Source organism: Coregonus lavaretus, assembly GCF_964263955.1.
Source record: "Coregonus lavaretus genome assembly, contig: HAP1_SCAFFOLD_298, whole genome shotgun sequence".
NCBI lineage: Eukaryota > Metazoa > Chordata > Actinopteri > Salmoniformes > Salmonidae > Coregonus > Coregonus lavaretus.
Window position 1 is genome coordinate 358854 of NW_028157548.1, and position 17542 is coordinate 376395.

The 17542-nt window shown below is 42.5% G+C and overlaps 1 protein-coding gene across 1 annotated transcript; it reads right to left on the reverse strand.

Annotated features, from left to right (window-relative positions):
- Positions 1-6872: 6872 nt before the first annotated feature.
- Positions 6873-12321, reverse strand: LOC311125279 (uncharacterized protein). Its single transcript, XM_084199326.1, has 2 exons — positions 11735-12321; positions 6873-8037 (listed from the first exon to the last, which is right to left on the reverse strand). The coding sequence occupies exons 1-2, from the start codon at positions 12087-12089 to the stop codon at positions 7160-7162; spliced, it is 1233 nt and encodes a 410-aa protein (XP_084055452.1). The 5' UTR covers positions 12090-12321; the 3' UTR covers positions 6873-7159.
- Between the last annotated feature and the right edge of the window lie 5221 nt (positions 12322-17542).

Genomic DNA, 17542 nt, shown 5'->3' on the forward strand with positions numbered 1-17542 from the left:
TCAACTCTAAAATGTACTACACTGTGTAAGACAAAACCCACAACGAAAAGACAACAGGCGAATGCAGACAGTGCATTCACAATGTGTTCAGACCCCTTGACTTTTTCCACATTTTGTTACGTTACAGCCTTATTCTAAAGTGGATTGCATGTATGTTTTTCCTCATCAATCTACACCCAATTACCCATAATGCCAAAAGCATGTTTGCAAATGTATTAAACATTTTAAAAAACGAAATACAGTACCAGTCAAAAGTTTGGACACAACTACTCATTCAAGTGTTTTTCTTATTTTTTTTTACTATGTTCTACGTTGTAGAATAATAGTGAAGACAACAAAACGATGAAATAAGCACAAAAAGTCAAGGGGTCTGAATACCTTCCAAAATGCACTGTATGTGGTCCCAATGTCTAAATAGTGACAGCAGGGCTAGTTCAAACTGCAGTAGGATGGTTCTCCTCACAGTGAGTGAATCAGACCATGCTTGGTGAATCTCTGGGAGCAGGACACAGAAGAGCTGAATAGATCATGTGAGCGAGAAGAATTCATAAAATAAATCATCACAGCAAAGGATTGTAATTTGTGAGCTAGAAAATGTACGTCCTGCCAGTCTGAGGCAGGTTCTGCAATCATCTTACTTCTACTATTGACAGGGATAATGTGGCATTTTGTTATTTGTCAGTATAAATGAAATTAGTGGTTCCTGCCTTGATGACTGTATTAGCTTTAGATTACTTGTCCTATAGATGTTTGTAGTCTTAAATTATTACTTGGAATAAACTGATAGCTTGTCCTGTAATGACATGCGACTGTAGCTAGTGATACATCTATCTGCTTCTGCTAGCTAGCAATTGTTGGCAATGACACAGGTCAAACGTTTTCTGTAAATCTTCACAAGGTTTTCACACACTGTTCCTGGTATTTTGGCCCATTCCTCCATGCAGATCTCCTCTAGAGCAGTGATGTTTTGGGGCTGTCGCTGGGCAACACAGACTTTCAACTCCCTCCAAAGATTTTCTATGGGGTTGAGATCTGGAGACTGGCTAGGCCACTCCAGGACCTTGAAATGCTTCTTACGAAGCCACTCCTTCGTTGCCCGGGCGGTGTGTTTGGGATAATTGTAATGCTGAAAGACCCAGCCACGTTTCATCTTCAATGCCCTTGCTGATGGAAGGAGGTTTTCACTCAAAATCTCACGATACATGGCCCCATTCATTCTTTCCTTTCCACGGATCAGTCGTCCTGGTCACTTTGCAGAAAAACAGCCCCAAAGCATGATGTTTCCACCCCCATGCTTCACAGTAGGTATGGTGTTCTTTGGATGCAACTCAGCATTCTTTGTCCTCCAAACACGACGAGTTGATTTTTTACCAAAAAGTTCTATTTTGGTTTCATCTGACCATATGACATTCTCCCAATCCTCTTCTGGATCATCCAAATGCACTCTAGCAAACTTCAGACGGGCCTGGACACGTCTGGCACTGCAGGATTTGAGTCCCTGGCGGCGTAGTGTGTTACTGATGGCAGGCTTTGTTACTTTGGTCCCAGCTCTCTGCAGGTCATTCACTATGTCCCCCCGTGTGGTTCTGGGATTTTTGCTCACCGTTCTTGTGATCATTTTGACCCCACGGGGTGAGATCTTGCGTGGATCCCCAGATCGAGGGAGATTATCAGTGGTCTTGTATGTCTTCCATTTCCTAATAATTGCTCCCACAGTTGATTTCTTCAAACCAAGCTGCTTACCTATTGCAGATTCAGTCTTCCCAGCCTGGTGCAGGTCTACAGTTTTGTTTCTGGTGTCCTTTGACAGCTCTTTGGTCTTGGCCATAGTGGAGTTTGGAGTGTGACTGTTTGAGGTTGTGGACAGGTGTCTTTTATACTGATAACAAGTTCAAACAGGTGCCATTAATACAGGTAATGAGTGGAGGACAGAGGAGCCTCTTAAAGAAGAAGTTACAGGTCTGTGTGAGCCAGAATTCTTGCTTGCTTGTAGGTGACCAAATACTTATTTTCCACCATAATTTGCAAATAAATTCATTAAAAATCCTACAATGTGATTTTCTGGATTATTTTTCCTCAATTTGTCTGTCATAGTTGACGTGTACCTATGATGAAAATTACAGGCCTCTCTCATCTTTTTAAGTGGGAGAACTTGCACAATTGGTGGCTGACTAAATACTTTTTTCCCCCACTGTATATGTGTTTGTGTGTTTTTTTACATTTTGTTTTTGTACATTTTACATTTTAGTCATTTAGCAGACACTCTTATCCAGAGCGACTTACAGTTAGTGAGTGCATACATTTTTTCATATTGGCCCCCCATGGGAAACGAACCCACAACCCTGGCGTTGCAAGGGTTGTGGGTTCGTTTCCCATGGGGGGCCAGTATGAAAAAATGTCATCTTTTTAAGTGGGAGAACTTGCACAATTGGTGGCTGACTAAATACTTTTTTCCCCCACTGTAAGAGATAGCAGGAACATAATCAAACCAGACTCAGAGCTGGATATGTAAGAGATAGCAGGAACATAATCAAACCAGACTCAGAGCTGGATAGGTAAGAGATAGCAGGAACATAATCAAACCAGACTCAGAGCTGGATAGAATAAGAGATAGCAGGAACATAATCAAACCAGACTCAGAGCTGGATAGTTAAGAGATAGCAGGAACATAATCAAACCAGACTCAGAGCTGGATAGGTAAGAGATAGCAGGAACATAATCAAACCAGACTCAGCGCTGGATAGGTAAGAGATAGCAGAAACATAATCAAACCAGACTCAGAGCTGGATAGGTAAGAGATAGCAGGAACATAATCAAACCAGACTCAGCGCTGGATAGGTAAGAGATAGCAGGAACATAATCAAACCAGACCCAGAGCTGTATAGGTAAGAGATAGCAGGAACATAATCAAACCAGACTCAGAGCTGGATAGGTAAGAGATAGCAGGAACATAATCAAACCAGACTCAGCGCTGGATAGGTAAGAGATAGCAGGAACATAATCAAACCAGACTCAGCGCTGGATAGGTAAGAGATAGCAGGAACATAATCAAACCAGACTCAGCGCTGGATAGAAGAAGTGTTCTTCCTAACCAGTCCCTCAACAGCTCTCTGACTGATCTCCACCCTCACTGGGTCTTCAGAGGAGAGGAAGGCTGAGGAGGGATGGAAGGATGAATGGATCACACAGGACACCAGATAAGACCCCTCCCCAGTTCTTTAGCCAGAGAGCTGTTGAGGGACTGGTTAGGAAGAACACTTCTACAGCCAGAGAGCTGTTGAGGGACTGGTTAGGAAGAACACTTCTACAGCCAGAGAGGTGTTGAGGGACTCGTTAGGAAGAACACTTCTACAGCCAGAGAGGTGTTGAGGGACTGGTTAGGAATAACACTTCTACAGCAAGAGAGCTGTTGAGGGACTGGTTAGGAAGAACACTTCTACAGCCAGAGAGGGGTATTATCTGGTGTCCTGTGTGAATTTAAGTATAATCCCTCTAATTCTCCTCTCTCTCTCTCTCTTTCGGAGGACCTGAGCCCTAGGACCATGCCTCAGGACTACCTGGCCTGATGACTCATTGCTGTCCCCAGTCCACCTGGTCGTGCTGCCGCTCCAGTTTCAACTCTTCTGCCTGCGGCTATAGAACCCTGACCTGTTCACCGGATGTGATCCTTTGTCCCGGACCTGCTGATTTCGACCCTCTCTCCACCGCACCTGCTGTTTTGACCTCAGAATGCTCAGCTATGAAAAGCCAATGTAGTGTCGAGTCAATGTTGCTAATTATTGCTGTTAAACAAAGGAGTCCGCCCATACTGAACTTTGATCATAAGTTTTATTCATATCACAAGATTTCAGCATAAGTTTACGGATGTCATGATCACCCGGAGAGCAGTGTCCTCCAAATTACAATGTCTGCTCTAACGTTCTCTGTCTCCAGCCTTATAAGATATACAAAATATGGGTGGCTCCCTCTACTGTCCAATCGCCTGTCTCCAACGAACAGGGGTGTCGCTACAAAATGGCTCCCTTTCTGCTAAATAAACATCCTCTCAGGTTCCACTTAAAACCTTATCAAAGTCATAATTCTTCATATACTCCTGAGGTACTGACCTGTTGCACCCTCTACAACCACTGTGATAATTATTATTTGACCCTGCTGGTCATCTATGAACGTTTTAACATCAAAGGCATGGAATAATTAAACATGTATATTTTGTCAGGCTGGATGTTTGAAATACAGTGGGGAAAAAAGTATTTAGTCAGCCACCAATTGGGCAAGTTCTCCCACTTAAAAAGATGAGAGAGGCCTGTAATTTTCATCATACGTACACGTCAACTATGACAGACAAATTGAGAAAAAAATATCCAGAAAATCTAATTGTAGGATTTTTAATGAATTTATTTGCAAATTATGGTGGAAAATAAGTATTTGGTCACCTACAAACAAGCAAGATTTCTGGCTCTAACAGACCTGTAACTTCTTCTTTAAGAGGCTACTCTGTCCTCCACTCGTTACCTGTATTAATGGCACCTGTTTGAACTTGTTATCAGTATAAAAGACACCTGTCCACAACCTCAAACAGTCACACTCCAAACTCCACTATGGCCAAGACCAAAGAGCTGTCAAAGGACACTAGAAACAAAATTGTAGACCTGCACCAGGCTGGGAAGACTGAATCTGCAATAGGTAAGCAGCTTGGTTTGAAGAAATCAACTGTGGGAGCAATTATTAGGAAATGGAAGACATACAAAACCACTGATAATCTCCCTCGATCTGGGGCTCCACGCAAGATCTCACCCCGTGGTGTCAAAATGATCACAAGAACGGTGAGCAAAAATCCCAGAACCACACGGGGGGACCTAGTGAATGACCTGCAGAGAGCTGGGACCAAAGTAACAAAGCCTACCATCAGTAACACACTATGCCGCCAGGGACTGAAATCCTGCAGTGCCAGACGTGTCCCCCTGCTTAAGCCAGTACATGTCCAGGCCCGTCTGAAGTTTGCTAGAGTGCATTTGGATGATCCAGAAGAGGATTGGGAGAATGTCATATGGTCAAATGAAACCAAAATATAACTTTTTGGTAAAAACTCAATTCGTTGTGTTTGGAGGACAAAGAATGCTGAGTTTCATCCAAAGAACACCATACCTACTGTGAAGCATGGGGGTGGAAACATCATGCTTTGGGGCTGTTTTTCTGCAAAGGGACCAGGACGACTGATTGTGTAAAGGAAAGAATGAATGGGGCCATGTTTCGTGAGATTTTGAGTTAAAACCTCCTTCCATCAGCAAGGGCATTGAAGATGAAACGTGGCTGGGTCTTTCAGCATGACAATGATCCCAAACACACCGCCCGGGCAACGAAGGAATGGCTTCGTAAGAAGCATTTCAAGATCCTGGAGTGGCCTAGCCAGTCTCCTGATCTCAACCCCATAAAAAATCTTTGGAGGGAGTTGAAAGTCCATGTTGCCCAGCGACAGCCCCAAAACATCACTGCTCTAGAGGAGATCTGCATGGAGGAATGGGCCAAAATACCAGCAACAGTGTGTGAAAACCTTGTGAAGACTTACAGAAAACGTTTGACCTGTGTCATTGCCAACAAAGGGTAGATAACAAAGTATTGAGAAACTTTTGTTATTGACCAAATACTTATTTTCCACCATAATTTGCAAATAAATTCATTAAAAATCCTACAATGTGATTTTCTGGATTTTATTTCCTCATTTTGTCTGTCATAGTTGACGTGTACCTATGATGAAAATTACAGGCCTCTCTCATCTTTTTAAGTGGGAGAACTTGCACAATTGGTGGCTGACTAAATACTTTTTTTCCCCACTGTATGAGTAGGTGATTTGAGTCATGCTTCTTCAGCAGTGGAATAAAGACAATTAGCACTTGAATGTTGTAAAGAAATACTGGAGTGATGTAAGATTGTTAATAAAACAGTTCATAGACGCATTTGTTATCCTGCGTCCATGTTTATAGGCTGCAAGTACGTTGAAATGAAGTTGTTTTCAAGTCGTTGAAACAACGACCTAAAAAATACATATTTTTAACTTTAACTTTCAACCAAAACCAAACGTATATTGGACCTCGAGCATAGTCTTCTTTTCAACGTCTTTTCAACAACATTTTGCAAGGTGGGATACTGCCCAATGTCAAAACACAGTTTTAACGTGTCCAAATCAATAACCAATATGCAGAAATAGTTTGTGATAAATGGAAAACCTAAACATAACATGTACTATCGACACAAACATGTTCCACAATAGTAATCATATTGCTTGTATTTTTTTAAACAACCACCTTATTAACTGCACAAGCACCAAAAACACTGTTGTTTTAAAAGTGACAATGAATCACTAATATCGATTAGGGGGGGAAATCAGGTTGTACATGCTGTTGAAACTAACACAACAAAAAAATACACATGGAAACGGGCGATATCTTTTACTTCACTGGTTAGAGGACAACCTGCAGAAGACAGTCAGTTACATTTTGGAGTGATTCATTTAAATTTAGCGGTCCCCAAAACGAAGAGAAACGCAACACTTATTTGTCATCACTCATATCGATATCATGTTGAAATCAATTGCGCGAGGGGGGAGATGAGGTTGCACGTCCTGTTAAAACTAACAGCACAAAAACCACACGGAATCTGGGAATAATGTGTACATCACTGGTCAGAGGACAATTTGTAGAAAACAGCTAGCTACATTTAGAAGTGTTGCATTTTGATTAAAGTGGGTCGCCAACGTGGTAAGTGTAACACAACTCATTTCAGAGCCTGGATTTTCCCCCTGATGAGGCTAATATCAATTTCACGCTGAAATCAATAGAACAGGGGGAAAACGGTTCGTGCGGCGCACAATTGGCCCAGCGTTGTCCAGGGTAGGGGAGGGAATGGCCAGCAGGGATGTAGCTCAGTTGGTAGAGCATGGCGTTTGCAACGCCAGGGTTGTGGGTTCGATTCCCACGGGGGGCCAGTATGAAAAAAAAAATAATTATGCATGCACTCACTAACTGTAAGTCGCTCTGGATAAGAGCGTCTGCTAAATGACTAAACATTTAAATGGTTCTACATTGTGAAATTCATTAAAATACTCATACAACAATGTTAAAACATTGTGACATTATTTAATTGATATCATGAAACAACTCCTTCATGTATGTACTTTCTGATGATTAATCAGAGTTCTTTTACCAGCGTATCTCTTGCCACATTGATCACAGCTATAAGGTTTCTCTCCAGTGTGCGTTCTCAAATGTATCATCAGGCTGCTTGATCGACTAAAACTCTTCCCACATTGATCACAGCTATAAGGTTTCTCTCCAGTGTGCGTTCTCAAATGTGCCATCAGGTTGCTTGAATCACTAAAACTCTTCCCACATTGATCACAGCTATAAGGTTTCTCTCCAGTGTGCGTTCTCAAATGTGCCATCAGGCAGCTTGATGCACTAAAACTCTTCCCACATTGATCACAGCTATAAGGTTTCTCTCTAGTGTGTGTTCTCAAATGTATCATCAGGTTGCTTGATCGACTAAAACTCTTCCCACATTGATCACAGCTATAAGGTTTCTCTCCTGTGTGTGTTCTCTGATGTTCTATCAGGCAGCTTGATTGAGTAAAACTCTTCCCGCATTGATCACAGCTATAAGGTTTCTCTCCTGTGTGTGTTCTCTGGTGCCTAGTCAGATGGCTAGATGTAGTAAAACTTTTCCCGCATTGATTACAGCTATAAGGTTTCTCCCCTGTATGGATTCTCTCATGTCTTTTGAGGTCTGCTGAAGAGGTGAATCTCTTCCCACAGTCAGAGCAGCAGTGAGCTGTATCGCCTGTGTGAATTCTCTGGTGTACTTTTAGTGAATCTGATCTTGAGTAACTCTTCCCACAGTCAGAGCAGTGGTGAGATTTCTTCCCTGTGGGTCTCCGCTGGTGTTTCTTGAGGTGTTCTGATCTGGAGGGACTCTTCTCTGCCTCCTCAGCTTCATGATGTTGTTGAGGCTCCCCAGAGGATCCACGATAGTCACGTCTCTCTTCTGTGTGAACGACAAAGTCAGACAGATGGTTAAAGGCCCACAACAGCAGAAATACTGTTTATTTGAGGTAAAAGGTGATGCCCAGAGCGTACCCATGAAGCTGTACAACAATTGACATCTGTTAAATTATTTGACAATTGTCTTAAGACAGTCAAGTGAGCAATAATAGTAATATCTTGTCTTGTTTTCACATTAGTAGTAACATCGATGATTGTAGGCTAGAAATATTAATACGCACAAAACATATGAACAAAATCATCCACTGTGAAAGTTGATACTTGCAGGCCCTTCATATGTAGGCTATGAGCAGCACTTCGTTAAATTGATCAAATCAGTTATTGTTTTCTTGATCAAACCGTGGGCAACACCTGTCAAACTAATTTCTCTCAAAACACAGGGATGTCGATTCACACGGGACTAGTAATACCAGAGGACCTTGGTGTTCGCCAAAAAACAGTAGGTTATTCTGGATTGAATTGTTACTCTCCTGCCATGTAAAAATGACTGCCATGGCAGATTCAGACGGGACTAAAATTGCAGATGTGGTGTTTTTGTGCTAGTGCATATAATTACATTCAGAACCGCGGACAGCGACAGTATCCAAAGCGGGAGAAAGTACATTTGTTATAAAATAATATTAGATTTATTAGTGTTGCATCATTATTTTGTACATAATATAACCATATACAATTTATGTATCACATGTCTTAGAGCGATGGACTGTGCCATCTCCGTGGCCTCCACAAAGTCTTGTGCACCAGCTGTTCCGGACGACTGTATGATCACTCTCTCCTTAGCCGATGTGAGTATGACCTTTAACCCCTGTAAATCTAAGCCGTTGGGGGAGGGGGGTTAAACTGACATATGGAATTGTTTTAAGATGGTCGTACTATGGATTACTTAAATTACTTAGATTGAAGCAAATTTGCGTCAATTGACTCCAAGGGGTTAAACAGGTTAACCTTCACAGACAGATTACCAGGACGCGTACTCAGAGCATGCACTGACCAGCTGGCAAGAGTCTTCACTGACATTTTAAAACGTCTCCCTGACCGCGTCTGTAATACCTACATGTTTCAAGCAGAGGCATTAATATGGAGTTGGTCCCCCCTTTGCTGCTATAACAGCCTCCACTCTTCTAGGAAGGCTTTCCACTAGATGTTGGAACATTGCTGCGGGGACTTGCTTCCATTCAGCCACAAGAGCTTTAGTGAGGTCGGGGCACTGACGTTGGGCGATTAGGCCTGGCTCGAAGTCGGCCTTCCAATTCATCCCAAAGGTGTTCGATGGGGTTCAGGTCAGGGCTCTGTGCAGGCAAGTCAAGTTCTTCCACACCGATCTCGACAAACCATTTCTGTTTGGACTTTGCTTTACGCACAGGGGCATTGTCATGCTGAAACAGGAAAGGGCCTTCCCCAAACTGTTGCCACAAAGTTGGAAGCACAAAATCGTCTAGAATGTCACTGTATGCTGTAGCGTTAAGATTTCCCTTCACTGGAACTAAGGGGACCGAACCATGAAAAACAGCCCCAGACCATTATTCCTCATCCACCAAACATTACAGTTGGCACTTTGCATTGGGGCAAGTAGTGTTCTCCGGGCGTCCGCTAAACCCAGATTCGTCCGTCGGATTGATCACTCCAGAGAACGCCTTTCTACTGCTCCAGAGTCCAATGGCAGCGAGCTTTACACCACTCCAGCCGACACTTGGCACCGATCTCGACAAACCATTTCTGTTTGGACTTTGCTTTACGCACAGGGGCATTGTCATGCTGAAACAGGAAAGGGCCTTCCCCAAGCTGTTGCCACAAAGTTGGAAGCACAGAATCGTCTAGAATGTCACTGTATGCTGTAGCGTTAAGATTTCCATTCACTGGAACTAAGGGGACCGAACCATGAATAACAGCCCCAGGCCATTATTCCTCCTCCACCAAACATTACAGTTGGCACTATGCATTGGGGCAAGTAGTGTTCTCATGGCGTCCGCTAAACCCAGATTCGTCCATCGGATTGATCACTCCAGAGAACGCCTTTCTACTGCTCCAGAGTCCAATGGCAGCGAGCTTTACACCACTCCAGCCGACACTTGGCATTAAGCATGGTGATCTGGGGCTTGTGTGCGGCTGCTCGGCCATGGAAACCCATTTCATGAAGCTCCCGACTAACAGTTATTCTGGTGACGTTGCTTCCAGAGGCAGTTTGGAACGGGCTTCAGCACTCAGCGGGCCTGTTCTGTGAGCTTGTGTGGCCTACCACTTCGCAGTTCAGCCGTTGTTGCTCCTAGACGTTTCCACTTCACAATAACAGCACTTACAGTTGACCGGGGCAGCTCTAGCAGGGCAGAAATTTGACGAACTGACTTGTTGGAAAGGTGGCATCCTATGACGGTGCTACGTTTAAAGTCACTGAGCGCTTCAGTAAGGCCATTCTACTGCCAATTTTTGTCTATGGAAATTGCATGGCTGTGTGCTCGATTTTATACACCTGTCAGCAACGGTTGTGGCTGAAACAGCTGAATCGACTAATTTGAAGGGGTGTCCACACACTTTTGTATATATAGTGTATTTGCGACTGCTCGACAAAAAAAATCTCAGTCTAAAAAAATCTCTGTCGACAAAAGAGCCTATCGACCAAACAATCGACCAGTCGACTAGGGTCAGCCCTAAAAAAAATGAAAATACATTTGCAGAATATTATACAATGACTTATCAACAGCTCCAACAATTTGACCCCCACAGGAAAGCCTCACTGGCAGATATAGAAAGACCCATAAACTGGATAGTCATTGATTCCTGAAGAATATAACTTTTAAATGCCTCAAATGTTTCAACTGTCTTACCCCATCAGAAACCAAAACATAAGCTCATATAACGCCACTGTTTAGAAACAAACACTGTTTATTCTCAATTTGGTTAAAACTGTGATTTTGACCTTATGGATGGCCAGTCCTTGTATTCATAGTGTAGTGAATTCCAGGGGTAGCCCTGAGCTGGACTCAAACCTGGGTCCAGAGACTGTCAAGCCAACACCTTATAACTGTTATACCAAGATGTCTGAACTTCTTGATGACGTCACTAGGTTTTGGGTTAAGGTTGCTACAATAGCTTTCTCTATGAATTTGAGAGTGGTTACATTTCTCCAGCCCCCATCCCTCAGCTGTTTACCAAACCAAGTCTAAGGGCAGCCATTTTGTTTATGTTTAAATCCAAGGTTGTCCCTTTAAAAAAGCCACACATCAATCAATCCACCAATCTGCAGTTCAAACAATAACAAAGCTGTCATTCTGCCACTGTTTTGGTAATAAGATGATGGATGGGACTGGAGAAATGTAACTACTCTCACATTCATAGACAGACCTATGGATGCAAGGACTGACCATCCATGATATCACCATTATAGTTTTAACCATGTTGAGGCGATACAGTGTTGGTTTACATTTACATTGTTTCTAAACATTGGAGTAGAAAAAGCTTATTTTGGGATCTGATGGGGTACGACAGTTGAACTAAGCTTATGAGGCATGTGTTATATTCTTCAAGAATGTAAATAATTTAAAAGTCCAAATATGGATATAGCAACTGCAGATTCCCCCTTTAACACCACACATCAGTTCAACAACTGCAGATTCCCCCTTTAACACCACACATCAGTTCAACAACTGCAGAGTTTGTGTCTCTGTGTTTAAGACGCATCTTACTGCTTAGTTCATCATTAGAACCATTGGATGCCTTAAGGTGCCTTTGGGAAACCGGAACCAGATATCCAGTTTCCTCCTCTTCTTCCTCCTCCTTTATCGATGTGACAGTCATCTCCTCCTCCTCCTCTTTCACTCCAAAGACTGCTTCCTCCTCCTCTTTTACTCTGAACGCGTCTTCCTCTTCTTTCACTGTAACGTCTTTCTCTTCTTCTTTCACGGTAACAGCCTCACCACCCTCTACTTGTTTTTGTATTGTAACATCCTCCTCTTCCTCCTCCTCTTTCACTAGAGCTTCTTTCTCCGTCCAGCAGACCTCCTCTTCTTTAGCAGGAGGAGAGTAGCTTAGTGACCTCATGGTCGGGGATGTTAGCTAGCTAGGCTAGTGCTAACTTAACCAGCCAGCTAGCTGACCAATAACAACAACACCGTAAATATGAAATTAAATGGGATAACTAACTAGACGACAGAAGTGGGTTTAAAACACAGTGGCTAATATACACGAACGCGTCTAAAGAGCTTTATTGGTTGGGCTATTTTGTCTAGCAAGCTACCGAGGTGTCTGACTAACTGTTGCTGCTGTTGAAAGAAGCGTCCCGTCCATTAGATTATACGTCACACCAGCAGCATAGCCTTAAAGTCCCACATCGCCATCTGCTGACTGGAGTGGGTAACGAAGTTGAGTAAAATGTAGATTTTATTTTCAGACAAAAAGTTAAAGGGTAGGAAGCATGAGTTTTTACTCACCAATGTAACAACACAGTGGCGTTTTAAAGACGTAATAACGTAGTTGTAGTCATAATCTGGTTACCTATAAGTACAAACATTGTTATGTTTTTTGGGGTTATTACATATTTATTAACTTATTTCCAATATCTTCTAAACTATTGTCATGTGTCTGATATTAACAGTGTGCTGTTGTGTTAGTTGTCGAACAAAGGACAGAGAAGAGCAGCCATATCTTGTCACCAGATGGCCTAGTCTTGCAGGAGTGCAATAACAGGACAACACCCACGCCCAAGGCCACAATCACCAGATCCTCCTCACGAGTTCCCTGGACACATACAAACATTTCATTTGCACGCACACTCATTCTCAACTCCCCTGTCTACTGGTCGGGTGCCAAGGGCAGAGGACTCTGCCGTGCACCAATGGGACATCTGCTCTGGACAGAGCAGACCCGCCTCCTACGCCCCGGGAACCAATCAAAGGACTAGAAGAAGGACCCCTTCCTTTATGTTACATTGTATAAAGTAATGCTGAAAACTCTGTTTAATCATCCTTCTCAACTGTCTCCATAAGAGGCAATTGATTGGGTCCATGCATGTAGCTTGAGCAGGACAAGATATCTCTGTTTTAATAAACTGCCTTTTGCTTAAACCTAATTCCACTCTGTCCAGCGTCGTTGGTTTGTACTTCCTCTCCTAATTATGTGTTCACCAACACTATCCACAATGCACTATTTCTCAACATCATATTGATCTAGTCTGTGCTACAGTTTGTATGCTAGCCCCTCTAACGAAAGGTTTAATTACTCTAACCTAAAAAAAATACTTGTTACTCATTGATAATTGGCATCCACTTTGTCTTTTAAATAACGATTCAAAGCTAATAGCTCTGGTTTTGGATGCCGTTATAGATGAGTCCCAGTCAGGGTTGATGAGAAATAGACAAATCTCGAATAATGTCACACTGGTATTAAATATCATAGATTACTCAGATTTGGTCTCTGATGAGAGTTTTATTCTCTTTTGGGATTTTATAAAGCCTTCGATACATTTTACATTTTAGTCATTTTAGCAGACGCTCTTATCCAGAGCGACTTACAGTTAGTGAGTGATCACATTTTCATACTGCCCCCCCCCCGTGGGAAACGAACCCACAACCCTGGCGTTGCAAGCGCCATGCTCTACCAACTGAGCTACAGGGATAAAGTAGAACATTACTATTTTTCATGCCCTTAAAACATTTGTCTTTGGAGATTTATTTTGTAAATCTATTAATACTCTGTAAATGCAACATTTAAAGTTTTGATTTCATGAGCCTGAAATAATAAATTTTTCATACGCACAACATTTTTGTTTATATCCCTGTCAGTGAGCATTTCTCCTTTGCCAAGATAATCCATCCACTTGACAGGTGTGGCAAATCAAGAAGCCGATTAAACAGTATGATCATTACACAGGTGTACCTTGTGCTGGGGACAATAAAAGGCCACTTCAAAATGTGCAGTTTTGTCACATAACACAATGCCACCGATGTCTCAAGTTTTGAAGGAGCGTGCAATTGGCATGCTGACTGCAGGAATGTCCACCAGAGCTGTTACCAGAGAATCATCTTCAATTTAATGCTCTGAACTCCCCAATCTCCTGCATGTCCCTCTGAACTCCCCAATCTCCTGCATGTCCCTCTGAACTCCCCAATCTCCTGCATGTCCCTCTGAACTCCCCAATCTCCTGCATGTCCCTCTGAACTCCCCAATCTCCTGCATGTCCCTCTGAACTCCCCAATCTCCTGCATGTCCCTCTGAACTCCCCAATCTCCTGCATGTCCCTCTGATCTCCCCTCACTATTCTCCTCCTTTTAGTCCAGTAACTTGACTTGGTTAACACACCTTTCACTTAAAGCACAAAGGTAAGGCTAGTCTGTCAAGGTGTCTGTAGGATAAACTATTTTTTTAAACAAAACCAGCATTGTAAAACGGCAGCAAATTTAACAATGCTCAGAAGTGGATTCAGTTGCATGGCAAGGTAGTTTTCCATGGTGTATTTGAGTCTTTCCATGTAATTAAACCGCCATAGAAAACGTAGATTGACCGGGGTTAGAGGAAGCAACAGATCTGGAGATGAAAATGACGAGGGTTTCAAGTTGATTTTGATTGGGTCCGAGGCGGCCGGAAACAAAAATGGTAGCACCCTCCCGACCCAACGCTGAAATATGGAAGAGATACAACCAGGAGGGGCATGGCCTAAATTAGTAACGGTCACAGCAAACTAACGCTCTTATTTAAATCAACACTGTTAAGGACAAGCATATTAATAATAATAATAATAATATGCCATTTAGCAGACGCTTTTATCCAAAGCGACTTACAGTCATGCGTGCATACATTTTTACGTATGGGTGGTCCCGGGGATCAAACCATGCTCTACCAATTGAGCTACAGAGGACCATTAAGGTTAGAATATTGCAGAGAATAATCTAATTATTAATGTTGTAGAAAATGGTCTTTGTCCTCAGTCAAACACAAAGTACTTTCAGAGTTTTTTTGTAGAATTAAGATAGACTTTATTACAATCAATATAGCCGAGGTGGTCTGCAGAGCATCTAACTTTCCACCTCTCAGCTCTCAGTTTATACAGTCAATTTACATACATTTTAGCTTAATCCCTCCCTCTTTGGTTCCTCCACCACTGTCTCCAGTTTTCACCTCTTGACCGCTCCGCCCACTTCCTTAATGGCGGTATCTGACTTCCCTCCCTTCTAGTTCCGTGTCTGGAAACAATAGTGGTGGGACCAAGCCCTGTCATGCAAAAATAACAGAGCCATTTCCTGGCTCCGTTCTGACCCCCTAATTGATTCCCAAACCTATCAATCGATACTTAAAACATGGCAGGTCCATAATAAATTTTCTCAAACATACACAAGCCTCCTCCCTCTGTACCACCCAGTCCAAACGCCCCCGTCATGCTGTGATTAACCAGGTTTAGTCTGAACTCTGTTCAACCAATGGCTCTGTTCCAGGACTATGCCTAAGGAGAGAGGCGAAGGGCAGCAGTCTGGTTTCAGTCACTGATAAGGCAGGACAGCCGTGGATTAGAGAGGAGCGAGGAATTAGACCCGAAGACAGGTCAGATGAAAAGAGAAGTTGGAAGTTTACAGACACTTACAGGTGGGAGTCATTAAAACTCGTTGAGGTATGAAGAGAGATGTCTATGTTATACTGGGTATATTTACTACTGTATGAGTTCTGTTGGTGTACTCTACCTGTATGTACTGGTATCTCAAACGGCATCCTATCCCCATAGAGCTGTCTATGTTATACTGGGTATATTTACTACTGTACTCTACCTGTATGTACTGGTATCCCAAACGGCATCCTATCCCCATAGAGCTCTGGTCAAAAGTAGTGCACTATATAGGGAACAGGGAGCCATTTGAGACACACTTTATGTGTGTGTGTGTGTGTGTGTGTGTGTGTGTTTTTATTAAGAGTTATCCATAGAAATATTGATTCAAATCCTGATTTATTCTCACTCCTCGCTTTACATTCATTGGGAATTCCTCTAGGTTAGCACCAATCTGTACGTTGGGGTCAGCTTCATACGGGGGTGGCAGGTAGCTTAGTGGGTAAGAGCGTTGTGCCAGTAACCGAAAGGTCGCTGGTTCTAATCCCCGAGCCGACTAGGTGAAAAATCTGTCGATGTGCCCTTAAGCAAGGCACTTAACCCTAATTGCTCTGGATAAGAGCGTCTGCTAAAATGTTAAATGTAAATATGCCCTTTCTGATCTATTTAGTATCTTGTATATCAACGTTTAAGGCCTTCCAGTCAACTATTTAAAACGTTGTGTATTAGCTGTATTAGCTGTACTTCCAATCCATTTCCATCCTTTTGGCCATAACGTCCTTAGTTGCCCCCTGACAGACCCAGAAGGAATTCTCAATGGCCCCCCGACTGATCCTCATAAGGAACGATCAGTGGTGATGCCAGTGTCTGATTTCCGCATCCTTCCGGGATAACTATTACCCCAGTACTTGACCCTGCTGCCTGATACATTTTTCTTTGAGGGGTGTCTGCATTCCAAAAGCTATCTGTATCTAGGTGTCATGTTGTTTCACATTCTCCCTTGAATTCTCCCAAATGATGTAACCCGATTGTTTTGTTGTAACACTCATATTTCCGCTCATAGTCTATTTGATATTTCTCTGGTGCTTCCCCTTTCCTGGTTTCTATTCTAACGTCCGATTGCTTACACTTCTCTCCCCATCCTGGTTGATTATAAAATGGTTCATATTTAGGATTTCCTAAAATATGCCAAACATTCTGCTGGGCAATACGGTCTTTCCGAGTCCCTTAGACGACAGAAGTTGTGATTTAAACGTAGCCCAGTCCTGGTAGCTGTGGGGATTTGGTACTACTGTTAATTATTTTAAAAAGGGAGTCGAGGTGCAGATTAGACCGTTTTCTTTCATTGTAATGTAGTATATTGGGCCCGTCTATACCAGTCATTGTAATGTAGTATATTGTGGCCATCTATACCAGTCATTGTAATGTAGTATATTGTGCCCATCTATACCAGTCATTGTAATGTAGTATATTGTGGCCATCTATACCAGTCATTGTAATGTAGTATATTGTGCCCGTCTATACCAGTCATTGTAATGTAGTATATTGTGGCCATCTATACCAGTCATTGTAATGTAGTATATTGTCCCCGTCTATACCAGTCATTGTAATGTAGTATATTGTCCCCGTCTATACCAGTCATTGTAATGTAGTATATTGTGGCCGTCTATACCAGTCATTGTAATGTAGTATATTGTCCCCGTCTATACCAGTCATTGTAATGTAGTATATTGTGCCCGTCTATACCAATCATTGTAATGTAGTATATTGTCCCCGTCTATACCAGTCATTGTAATGTAGTATATTGTGCCCGTCTATACCAGTCATTGTAATGTAGTATATTGTCCCCGTCTATATCAGTCATTGTAATGTAGTATATTGTCCCCGTCTATACCAGTCATTGTAATGTAGTATATTGTCCCCGTCTATACCAGTCATTGTAATGTAGTATATTGTCCCCGTC

Excerpts from the sequence above, each read along its gene's own strand:
- LOC311125279 (XM_084199326.1), bottom strand. The coding sequence starts at position 12,089 with ATGAGGTCACTAAGCTACTCTCCTCCTGCTAAAGAAGAGGAGGTCTGC. Across the intron at positions 8,038-11,734 it reads TTCTAATGATGAACTAAGCA|AAGAGAGACGTGACTATCGT; the intron begins GTAAGATGCGTC and ends TCGTTCACACAG.